At 48.3% G+C, this 12,634-nt stretch overlaps 1 protein-coding gene across 3 annotated transcripts in view; it reads left to right on the top strand.

Annotated features, from left to right (window-relative positions):
- MOB4 (MOB family member 4, phocein) overlaps window positions 1-12,634 on the top strand; it is a 178,021-nt gene that overhangs the window by 141,227 nt on the left and 24,160 nt on the right. For all 3 annotated transcript variants that reach the window (XM_085648743.1, XM_085648742.1, XM_085648744.1), the window contains exon 6: window positions 1,498-1,577. In XM_085648743.1, the coding sequence (XP_085504869.1) occupies window positions 1,498-1,577 (80 nt within the window). The remainder of the gene's footprint in view (window positions 1-1,497; window positions 1,578-12,634) is intronic.

Below are 12,634 nucleotides of genomic sequence, written 5' to 3'. Positions count from 1 at the left end.
TACCAAGCACTACTGTCTGAACAGTCGTGTCTGTAGAGAGGGGCACTTTGCCAAATTAGTCCTGCAGAACTTTTTCGTGTGAAAATTGGTCCACAGACCCACCTCTAGGGAGGATTTGCTTGGGTATCTATTCTAAGATCAGGAATCTCTGGTTAAAAGTCTCTATCAGATTAACCTGTTACTTTCGGTAACCCCTTATCTGTCTAGCTGCAGATTCCTTACCAACCCACCCATCCTCCCAGCTATGCGAATTAATTTACCCTTTCAGGGCCCTAGTTTTCCACACCATTTGTCAATGTACTTCGTGGCTCCGCGCTTATGGTGTGGAAAGTCGTGAAAGTAACTGACGTCCGCAGGCTTGGGTGGCGACTGTAGGCACCGCGTGCATCTCTTAGTGCAGACAATGCTACGCTGAGCCATATGACACCAGCTACCGTCGCGCAGGGGTACTGCTCAAGAAAAATTTCCGGATCCAGTCTGATGCCTGGGTATAATTTTAAGGTTCGAAATCTGCAGCTAGATTGTCTCTTCCAGACAAGGCATTACAGAAGGTAAGTAACTTGTTCAATGCAGACTGAGCTCAAAATATTTTTCAACCGCATAATAGAGCCTTTGCATTAATGAATGATGTATACAAGTTTGAATTACTTGTACATAAGGATACAAATCTTGCCTTAGCTGAAGACCGTCCACTTTCAGATCCATCTTGCTGTATATTGGATGTTAAAAGGCATATTCTGTAGGGGATTGTGCCTACGTGTCCAGAGGACAAAATAATGCAAACTTGTTGTCCTTTACCAAAAACAATATGACCTGGACATTGCGCAATTGGAATTCTCCATACTTTTGTCGTCCAAGTAATTTTAAAAGTGGCTGTCTCGGCTGAACACAACCCAGAAATCCACAACTTGTACTCCAAACTGATCGGCTAGTGTTTTAATTCTGTAACCTTGAAGGTGTGCGTACTAAAGGTGCGTCCTGCAGCTCAGCCACCAGTGCAGCTTTTTTTATTGAGATTTGATAGTGTGTTCACAGTGTGCAGGGTTATTGCATAAATGTAGAATCTTAACCCTTTGTAGGGCTTTTTAATGGAATGGACCTAGAACAAATATAAATGGATGATTTTATTTTTCCAACCCTATCCTTGCCAGTTTTTGCAGGTGAAAGGTACCTCCCACCAGGAGCCATACAATCTCTCATAAGATCTCTTACGAATGTGAATCCGAAGGAACAGGGTATTATCACATCCGTGCAATCTTTAGATTCTTAATTGACAAATGTGTTCTGTGTTTTGAACTTGATAGGCTGTGTTTGCTTTGACAGCCACTACTAATCTAGTGGAAAGTACATTTTACATTGAATATGAAAGACAAAAAAAACTAATATTTGGGTTAGATGTTCCATTTTCTAGCAAAATCTTATTTGTTTAGGAAATACAATGCATTTGACAAAGAAGGTTTAGATTTATTCAAATTAATCTTCTCTTTTCTCTAATAGTGTCCTGCAATAGACTATACTAGGCACACGCTTGATGGGGCTGCTTGTCTTCTGAATAGCAATAAATATTTCCCAAGCAGGTAAAGCTTATAATAAATCTCAGCATGTTTCCTGTTTGTTTGCTGTATAATACACCAACCTTTTGTTGGGTTTACAACTTTCATTTTAAGTGTTGCACTTTTTAGCGAAATATAGACTGTGAGCTTTACTGTTAGTCTGCTTAATTAAGAATAAATAAGACATAGGAAATAAAAGGGCCTTTAGTGTATACCTGCTTCGTTGCCACACTAGTGAAACTGTTTTGTTAAAACAGTTATACTGTACCTCATTTGTCTTGTGCTGTAGTAGGCCTAGTTTATTAGTACAACTCCTGTAGAGACAACCAATTGTAGCTTCTAGATATGAAGGGAAGTCCAAAGATTGGTATTTCTTTATTTTTGCAGTTGTACGGGAGACACACTGGCAACAATTGCATAACTTTGAGACATTGGCCTATAAGTGTAATGTTTATGAAGTAAATCATTTCATATAATACATAAAAATCTTTAAGCACTTGTTGGTCAGGGTCCCAGGTACACAATTAAGCCTCTGCTAAAACTACCTGCAAGTGTGTGATTTCAGTTTGCACCACCCTTGAAGTTTTTTAAATACTCACAAGGTTATCCATATTCATTTCTGCAAGCTCCCCTGTTGCTACATTCAACCCTCCACTCAGCACCATTTTAACACCATACTAAGTTGGAATAAAATTCTCTAGTCCAGAATTTGTTCATTAATATAGCTTTTTGCATTCCTGAATTTAGCTTAGATGCTAAAAAATGTATGGGAACATGACCTGCCTACATTATTTGGTTTTACGTCTTGGACACAAATCCTGAAACAACCAATCGGGGTGATATAAATGTCATGAATCTCCTGAAGTGTGCTAATTTATTGTTTGTGCTTGTAAATAGTTGATGGTAGAGTGACTGGTTTTCAGTGTCAATGGATTCTCTCCGATAATCGTAAACCGTAGAATATCTCCACACACTTCGTATCCCTGGAAACAATGATACCATTAACTGAGAACTAAGATATCTGAGACTTATTTATGGATTCCTTCCCTTAGAATCACCCTCAGGCGTCAGAGTGAATCCGGAGAATTTTTCTTCAGCAGTACCCCTGCGCGCCCGTAGTTGGCGTTGGTCGCCTTCGCGTTCGTCGTTGGTGTCGTGATCACTGTAATGACGTCGCGGTATCTACTTAGATGCCACCCCTGCGCGCTGACGTCAGTTCTTTCTTTTTCTGCGCCAGCCAGTGCAGATCCGGAAAGAGTCCTTTTTTGACTGTCTTTTTTATTTATTTTTATTTGTTTATTTTCTTTACATCTTTTTTGAGTCGTTCGACTCCTGGTGCACAGGGATGTTGCATCGACGGACCTGCTTCAAGACTTGTGGCTCATGCCACAAGCTGATGTCGGTGAAGGACCCACATCTAGTGTGCCTCTTGTGTCTGGAGTGCGACCAGGACCCGAAGTTGCGCTCACTGTCAGGCTGTGGCCCGAAGTCTTTGCAGGAGCTGTCCCGAAAGCTTCTGGAGGCCCGGCAGTCGTCTCGGCAACTGCCGGGCCCTGAGGTCGCAGAGCCATCGCCACCATTCCTCGTCTTCGGGTAAGTGTAATCACAAAAAAAAGGCGAAGAAGCAGTCGTTCTCCTGGTCCGTCGGCCAACACGACGCGGGTTGCGGAAGGTAGTAACCCGACTCCATCTGTTGGGCCGACTCCGAGCCTCCCTCCCTTCCACCGAAGCTGGTGCAACCCCAGTCCAACTTCGTAGTTTTTACGAAGCCCTCCACTCCATCTTTTGGCAGCTCGACTCTGCTAGCTTGCCTTCGGGCTCTGCTGACTCGGCTGGGGGTTCTAGGCCTTCGAGACCGGCGAGCCCCCAGGGATCCAGACCTGGATCCTGATCGGCACCGGTCGGCCTTACGACACCTCAGGCGCTGAATCCATTGACACATCCGCCCCCTCTGATGCCGGTTGTGTCCCTAACAGAGGTCGACCCCAGCCTCTCCCTCAGATCCTGGGCTACCCAATTTTCCGCTCCCGACACCCTACCCCCGAGAGCTTGGTGATCCAAGCCTCTGCTTCCAAGGGCGCATTCCCTACTGCTCCACCTGATGGGGAATCCAAGAAGCTGGACCATTTTGGGAAGATTTTTCCTCCGCCAGCTTACAACTATGGTTGGTGAACATCGCATGTCTCTTGGGCCATAACTCTCATTGTGTGTGGGACACGGTCGAGAAGGTGCTGCCACAGTGCCTGGAGGAGGCCTGGGCCGTACTCTCCTGAGTGGTTGCGGAAGGGAGAGACGCAGCCAAGTTGGCGTTGCGATGTGGACTGGACATCGCCGATTCACTAGGCAGGACGATTTCAACGTTGGTAGCCCTGCAACACTACGCGTGGCTGAGGTCCACTGGCTTCTCGGGTGATGTCCAATCAACACTTTTGGACCTGCCCTTTGATGGGCGACGCTTGTTTGGCAACAAAGCGAACAACGCGCTCTAGCTCTTTAAGGATTCCATTGCGACAGCCAGATCCTTGGGCCACACTATCACCTCTCGCCTCGCTCAGTCTGCTTTTTGCTCCTTTCGTGGCTGTGGAAGGGGTTCCCCCCTCTACGTTCCACCCAGAGTCACAGGCCTGTGCAAGCTGTCCAGCCTCTGCGCGACTAGGGACGTGGGACCTAGTGTGATGGGTCTGGTGGCCAGCGGGCGGGTCAGCCAGTCTACCAGCGTACCCACCCCCTGCAGCAGCCTCCAAGCCCTCCTAGTCTGACTTTTCAGGGCCACCAGTTGCCAGGATCTGTCATCACCTCCCCCACTGACAAACCATCACGTCGGACAGGTGGGTTTTGCAGATAGTCTGAAGGGGCTACTCCCTCCCCTTTGAGACTAGCCATCCATCCATGCCACCTCAATCCTATTGCATGTCGGATCTCTTGGCCCTTCTCAGTCAGGAAGTTGCCTCTCTTGGCCAAGGGAGCCATCACGCATGTTCCTGTGCCAGAAGTAGGTCTTGGTTGTTATTCCCACTACTTTCTGGTACCCAAGAAGGACTAAGGCCTGCGTCCTATCTTCGATCTCGGGGGCGTCAACCGCTTCCTCCGAAAGGAGAAGTGCAAAATGTTGACACTGTCTCAGGTCCTGTCTGCCCTCGACCCTGGAGACTGGGTGGTAGCGTTGGACTTGCAGGACGCCTATTTTCACATCCCCGTCTTGCCTGCCCACCAGCGTTACCTTCGGTTCACGGTAGGCCACGAGCATTTTCATTTCACTGTGCTCCCCTTTGGCCTTACCAGCGCCCCTCGGGTGTTCGCAGCTCATCTGCGCAGATAAGCGGTTCCATTCTTCCCCCTCTATCTCAACGACTGACTGTTGAAGGCGAGCTCGCACAGGCTGTCTCCCACCTCCAGACTACGGCGGACCTCCTGCATTCGCTGGGGTCCACTATCAATGTGCCGAAGTCACACCTGATTACCTCCTCAGAAGCTCCTTTTCATCGGGCGGTTCTGGACACAGCGCAGTTTCGTGCCTATCCTCCTGAGTAGCAAGTATGGGATATTCAGTCTATGATTCCGATCTTTCAGACTCTATCCCGGGTTCCGGTCACAATGACTCTGAGGCCTCCTGCATCCTGCTGGTGGACTATGCCAGGTGGCATATGTGGTCTCTACAATGGGACCTGACGTTCCAGTGGGCACAGCATCAGGGCGAATCTTTCCGGTTGTGTTCAGATCTCAGAGGGCACTGCACACCAATTGCAGTGGTGACTAACAAACCAGGATTGGGTCAATGGCAACCAGAGTTAACAGTGGTGACTGACTTCTGGGGTGGGGCGGCCACATGATGGAGGCGGAGATCAGAGGCCACTGGTCTCTGGCGGAGTCTGGGCTCCACAACAACTTTCTGGAGCTTCGGGCGATCCGACTTGCATTGAAGGCATCACTTCCTTCTGTCAAAGGAAGAGTAGTGCAGGTGCTCACGGACACACCACCGCCATGTGGTACTGCAACAAACAGGGCGGGGTTGGGTCGTGGCTGGACCGTCCGTTCATGTCTCTGGTGGTCCAACATCCGTCAGGTTCACCGCCAGGACGGACAAACTCAGCCACCGGTGCATGATGGATCACGAATGGCGTCTTCTGTCGGAGGTGATGCAAGGTCTCTTTCAGCAGTGGGGAGAGCCTTTGTTATATCTACTCGGCACCAAAGAAAACGCGCAATGTCAGCTGTTCTGCAAGTTGGAATTTAGAAGGCAGCACTCGCTCAGCAACACTTTGTCGCAAGTGGAGTTGCGGTCTATTATACGCCTTTCCTCCTATACCACTTCTGCCCAGAGTTCTGAAGAAGATCAAGCGCGAACGGGCCCAAGTCATTCTTGTGGCTCCGGACTGGGCACGAAGAGTCTGGTATCCTGAGCTCTCGAACATGGCAATTGATCCTATGATCAGACTGCCCCTTCGGGAGGATCTTCTTTCGGAGCGGCAGGGGACAGTCCTCCACCTGAACCTGTCCAGCCTCCACCCCCTTGTGTGGGTGACATTTGACAGCTTTCGACCTTCCTCCCGAAGTCTGTAATGTTTTCTTGGCAACCAGGCCTCCCTCCACCAAAACGTTATACGCCTGTAGATGGAACACAGTTGCGGCATGGTGCACAGAGGTTCTCCTTTTCATCCTTTCCTTGGCCCAGCAGGGCTCTGCTCTGGGCACTCTCAAGGGCTATCTTTTGGCCATTTCGGCCTTTCTTCGCCTTCCAAACCAACTTTCTCTTTTCAAGTCCCCTATTGTAAATCTTTTCCTTAAGGGCATTACTCACATATTTCCTCCCTTTCTTTTCGTAATGCCCCTTTGGGAATTGAATCTTGTTTTGTCCTACCTTGTGTGCGCTCCTTTCGAGCTGCTACGTAACTGCCCTCTCAGACTTTTGACACTCAAAACTGCCTTTTTGGTTGCCATCGCCTCTGCTCGCAGGTTGAGTGAGCTTCAGGCTCTTTCTTCCAAACCCCCCTTCCTAGCTGTTCAAGGTTGTACTTCGAACTCAACCTTTTTTTCTTCCGAAAGTGCTTACCTCTTTCCACATAGGACAGACCATAACTTTGCCCACCTTCTTCCCGCCCCCGAATCTTTCTAAAGAGGAGGAGGGGCTCCACCGTCTGGATCCAAAACGTGCGCTTTCATTCTATCTGGATGGCACAAAACCAGTCTGGGTGGATGATCAGCTCTTTGTTGGTTATGTGGGCTCCAAGAAAGGTCTGGCCGTGCAAAAGCAGACTATGGGTCGTTCTTTGCATCAAAATGTTTTTTCGTAGCGAAAAGGAAACCTCCAGTAGGGCTGCGCACCTGCATTCCACCAAGGCTGACGGCGGTCACTACTGCCTTGGGACGTGGAGTTCCTCTTCAGGACATCTGCTAGGCAGCCACGTGGGCTTCATTGCACACATTCACCCAAACATTACTGCCTGGACAGCCAAGTTCCTGAGGGACGGCTTCTTTGGACGTTCAGGTCTCCAGGACTTTCTAGTGTGAACTTAGTTTGCAAACCCACCTCTGGGGTTGGTATTGCTGGGGTATCTATTCTAAGGTAAGGAATCCATAACTAATAGTCTTTCAGATGAACAAGTTACTTACCTTCGGTAATGATATATCTGTTAGAGATATATATTAGATATGGATTCCTTACCGCCCCACCCATCCTTCCCGTTCTGCGAACTGACTTCTAGGGTAAGGGACTTCCTTTCAGGGCCCTAGTTTTGTGCACCAGTGGTCAGTATCTTGCATGGCTCTGCGCTTCTGGCGTGGAATTTCGTGTTAAGTCAGCACACAGGGGCGGCGTCTAAGTAGATACCGCGATGTCATTCCGGTGATCACGACGCCAACAACCAACGCAGAGTCGACCGACGCCACCTACTGAACCGTAGGGGTACAGCTGAAGAAAAATTCTCCGGATCCAGTCTGACGCCTGGGGGTAATTCTAAGTAAGGAATCCGTAACTTCTCCTTATTGGTGGTCTTGTTGTACAACTGCCTGGGCTGGCTGCTTTGAAAAGCATGCAAAATAATATAGTATAACATCTGAAGTGGGGGAGGTAAGTATCATCTACTTGTGTTTCTCATCATCCTAATTCAGAATGTTGTGCCTCATCCACTGGATGTCCTTTTTAGGTATTGCCTGCTATCGGTTGAGATGCATATTGTGGCTGATCAAGAATATAAAGGGGCCTGTACCTAGCCCCTGGCTCACCAGTGGTTGGTTTTCCTTTGCCTACTTATTCATGTCCCAGCTTGTCAATCTTCTGTTTGTCCATCCCTTTGGCATTGCGTTTTTACAGTCTCTTTGATCGGTTCACATTGTTGCTTCCTCTGCTTGCTTTTCAAGCACTAGTTTTTGTTTGTTTGTGAAGCACTCCATTAGAGTACATGTGTTTTCGAGTTCTCCTTTGTGAATGTCTGTTCCCCTGTACTCTGTGTTGCTCCACTGCTTCCGCCTTCCCTTGTGCACTTCTCTCTATTGCTTTCTCCCAACCCCCGTCCCCAGTTGCCTTTACATGCCTTCCAGACCACCTCCTGTTGCTTTCACGTCCTGTCCCGTGCTGCTACGGTTACCCCCCCCCCCCCCCCCCCCCCACCCCCACAAGTATCTGTGTTGCATGGCCATTCCTTCAAACCCTCGCTTGTGTTCCATCTGCATCACCTACTCACGTGCTTTTGCGTGTTTTCTTTTCTTTTTAGTTGACACTTCAACTCGGATCAGTAACTAAAAAGGAAATACACACCCGTGTCCTTCTGTATAAATGCCTATAAAATAACTCAAGTGGGCATGTTTAAAACAATAAAAACAAATTCCCTAACTCTCCCATGCTCCATGGCATTGCGCGTTGTGCAGCATGGCTAAAAACCATTGGTGAAGTCTGTAGGTCATAAAGCTGAGACATTGGCTTTAAATATAGACTGTCTTTCCTAGGCCCAGGAAGTGGTTTGCAATGTGTAAATTTCCGCTGATGTTCTCGTGAGACCCTGCAGTAAAATAGTAGAGGGGGCAGGGGCAAGCCTGGGATTGCTCAGGCTTTAAGTAATGTAGTCGCGCATCATGATGGTACTGGAAATGAGCATGGCGTACCTTTGCTATGAGACAGTACAAGTAAAAATCCGGTACTCCTAACCCGCCCCGCGAAAAGGGCATTGTGAGTGTTTGCCATCGCACCCGAGCCCTCCCCCGACTCAGACCAGCCGAGTCAACAAGTCCCTAAGTGTAGCAAAAAATTTGGTGGTAAGCGGATTGGGAATATTTAAGAATAAATAAAGCATGCGCGGCAAAACAACCATCTTGATGATCGCTACCCTTCCAGCAATTGACAATGGAAGAGTTATCCAGCAGTCACTTTGTGTGGATAAGCGGACCATGACTGGGCCATAATTAATACGTATGACTTCAGAGGCCGTGCAATGTAGTAGGACACAGATATCTACGGAGTTCGTCGCACCAATGCAGCGGGAAGTCCCAAAAATAATATTGACAATTCTCTGATGAAGAGGGAGCCATCGTCGTCACTGTTAAACCTTGGCCAAAGAATATTCCCTGAATGACCACCTTGAAAGCCAGACACTTTCTGCTTCTAAGTTGGTTTCTATGCTGGCTTCATTCATGCCTCTACATTTCCCACTGTGGTTTGTGGAAGTTTATTTTTTACTACTGAATATGCCATTATTTAATATCCTAAGCTTTTGGAAAAACATCCTCTTTGTTAACACAAAGCTGAGCCAATCGAAAACTAGCCATATGTTCATGAGTGCACCAGTGATAATGGTTGCATAGATGATAACACTGAAAAGTACCTCATTGACCAAGGTATAATTTGGCCATATCTACTTTGACACATTCAGAATGCTAAAGAAGATGAGGACATTGATATTGTCAGCCCTTTCTCTCATACCTTGAAGCATCATTGGCTATTTGGATACTTTCCAGCGATTTAACTGCTATTTGCCCCATGTTTCCCCCAGCGCCTTGGTTACCAATACACTGTTTGTTTGTGCATGAACTACTGACTATTCAATGATTAGGATAGTGCCCTGGTTACTTAGAGGCAAGTCCCTCTTTTCCTTTTCACTGTCATTACAAGGGAGATAATGTTACCCAACACCAGGAATCAAGGTAAGAGGATCCTGAAGGCAGCCCTCCCACCCTGCCTGGGTCTCATAAAGGGGGATGGCACTCTTGCCTCCTCCTGTAAATACCTAAGCCCATTTGTCTGGGGGGGGAGGGGGGGGGAGTAGGGGGGGTGGGTGTTATGTAATGACTGCAACAAGGGCAAGATCGACTAAGGGCAGTAAAGATTACTGGTAAGTAATCCGGTTTTTCTCTGACATTCCACGTCCTAATCCTAGTCATTATAAGTGAGATATACCGCAGCTGAAGCCCTTTAACTCTAAAAGAACCAAAGCCTTGATAATGAAGCACAAAGAATCTTTAAAAGGAAATAACCGAATAAATCCAATATAGAGTACAGCCCCAAAATGCATTATGTACTCCTAAAGCTGCATTCAAGATGGCAGTGCTCAACTTTAACTGACAATTTAAAACCAAATTAGGACAATGTCTCACGAAGGTGTGCTCAGAACCTAAGCGGCTGCTCCACAAATTTCTTGGATCGACACTCCCTGAAATTCTGCTCGGGAAGTGGATTTACCCCTGGTGGATCGTTCCTGGATATGAAGACTTTTATCCAGATCCTGCAGTGTCAAATGAATAGTAGATTTGCACCATCTCCTCAGAGTAATGTTAAATGTTCTCCTACCCCTTCGAGAGTATCCAAAAGTCATAAACATGTAATCAGGCTTTCTGTATTACTGTTACCCGTCAAGAAAAATCAAGAGCTATTTTCGAGAGTTCTTAATAACTGTTCCTCTGAATTAGGAAAGGAAGGCCGGATGACCTCCTGAGACCTATGAAAGATAGCGCTAATCTTTGGCACAAAGTATGGATCGAGTTTTACCACCACCCCCTCATCCATAAACCTCAAGGAGGAGTACACCCCCAAAACACCTAATTCCATAACTCTGGGGGGGCGTGGTCCAATCCGCCAAGATGGCAGACTAGCTCTGAGGAAGCTCCTGGTGCCCATGCTACATCCATCGCCGTCCTGACTCACAGCGGCTTCCTTCCCATCTATGCTGTTGGGGGGGGGGGGGGGGGGGCACACTCTTTACCACCCTCCCTCATGTGTGCTGGAGCCATAGGTGGTGCCCCATGTCCGTTTTACTGGCGGCGACCCAGAGCCAACTCAGACAGGTTGGTGGCCACACTGCTGCACCTCTTTCACGCCAGGGGCAGCTGTAGGCTGGCTCGGACACTGCCTGGACCGCTCATCAGGGCTGTGGCCAGACATGCGTGGAGGACCCCAGCTTTGTGAGGTGAGCTGCCGCTTGGGTCTCTCGCTGGCTCTGCGTTTTTTCTCGCCGCCAGGCACGGTCGACATACCCGCTCTTGTCTAACACCAATGGCCTTGTGGACCAGATTAAGAGGTCCACAGTGTTTCTCTATATTAAGAGGTACAAACCAGCTGTTATCCTGCAGGAGACCCATTTATTTGGTTCTCTGTCTGGGCAGATTTGGCTCGGACGGTTTCTCTCCGGTTTTGCACGGGGAGCCGCTAGATACCATAATCTTGTTTCCTGTTGCAGTCCTCCTCCTCCGCTGCTGCAGGCTGCTCTACAAGCGCTCCGATCCCTGAACTTGCACCTTCCCCCCCCCCCTCTCCTCCTTCATCACCATCCCCGGACTACTGTGGTGAGTGTGGACCTGTATGCAGCTCTGGATCCTACACCAGACACCTTGACCGCTCACCGTCAAGGACTCCGCACTGCTTGACTTGCCTATCCACCTGGGCCTACTCCAGGCATTTATGCGACGTGTGGCATTCTTGGTATCCAATGCACAGAATCCTGCATAGACTATAAATAGTTACCAGCTGCAGATCTCCTCTACTTCAGTCCATTCGGATCCTTCTGTAGGACATCACAGACCATGCTTCCTTACTGATAGAATGCAGTATACTAGTTCTCAGTCTCTACGCCCTATGTGGCACTTCAGTGCTTATCACTTGAAAGACCCCGCATGCGTCGAGTTCATTGAGGAAGCGCTCAACCTTTTTTAAACTCAACGAGAGCTCGGTACCTTCAGCAGCGACGCTCTGGGTGTCCAGAAACCCCTCCCTGAGGGGGATCTTGAAGGGCTATGTACAACATCGTTGCGAGTCTTGCCAACAGACACAAGCGACCGACCTCGAAGCTCAGATAATCAAATTGGTAACTAGTTATGATACAAAGACACGTCTCCGCCTGGGAATAGCGCGCATAGAATTGCGACAGGTCTCCTTAGAGACCTGACTGGCTTGCTATCTTCCTCACCTTGACCACTGGATTTATGCCAGGCAAAAGCACACGTCATTGCATTTGTTGGGTGCAGGTGGCTGTTTCTCAGATGCAGGCCCTAGACTGCATCCTTGCATTGCTCCTGGTAGATTTTTCCAAGGCCTTTGATACAGTCTCATGGGACTTCATGGACACGTTCTTGCTGCAGGCGGACCTGGGGGAGGCTTTTCGTGGGATAGTCTGTCTCCTCTACAAAGACACGGTTGCCTGCGACCAGGTGAATGGTATCTTGTCGGACCCTTTCTGAATCCAGCGTGTTACACGCCAGGGCTCTTCAGTCTCCCCACTGTTATATTCATTATCCATAAAATCCTTGACATGCTTTATTCGCTGTGACTCGCAGGTGCAGGAATGGAGATGGGTAGTTGGATTAGAGGACTGCATAGTGCTCTATGCAGATGACCTACTTCTGTTCCTTGGTGACCCACTGGCCTCCGGACCTGGACTCCTGGCGATCCTCCAATTTTACGGTGGGGCCTCTGGTCTTCGGATCAATACAAGTAAATCCATCCTGGTGGAGGTATTGGGCGATGCTGAGGGAAGAAGCTGGTGTCCAGATATACCTGGTGGCCGACGTGAATCCCCAGATAATTAAAGGAATTCATGTACCACCTGCCTGATTTGGCATGGACTGTTAACTTTCAACACTTGGCCCAAGCCATGAATCAT

The sequence above is a fragment of the Triturus cristatus genome, chromosome 3_2 (assembly GCF_964204655.1).
Source record: "Triturus cristatus chromosome 3_2, aTriCri1.1, whole genome shotgun sequence".
Taxonomy (NCBI): Eukaryota; Metazoa; Chordata; class Amphibia; order Caudata; family Salamandridae; genus Triturus; species Triturus cristatus.
Note: the sequence above shows the minus strand (reverse complement) of the source record. Positions and strands in the feature narration are given on the sequence as shown.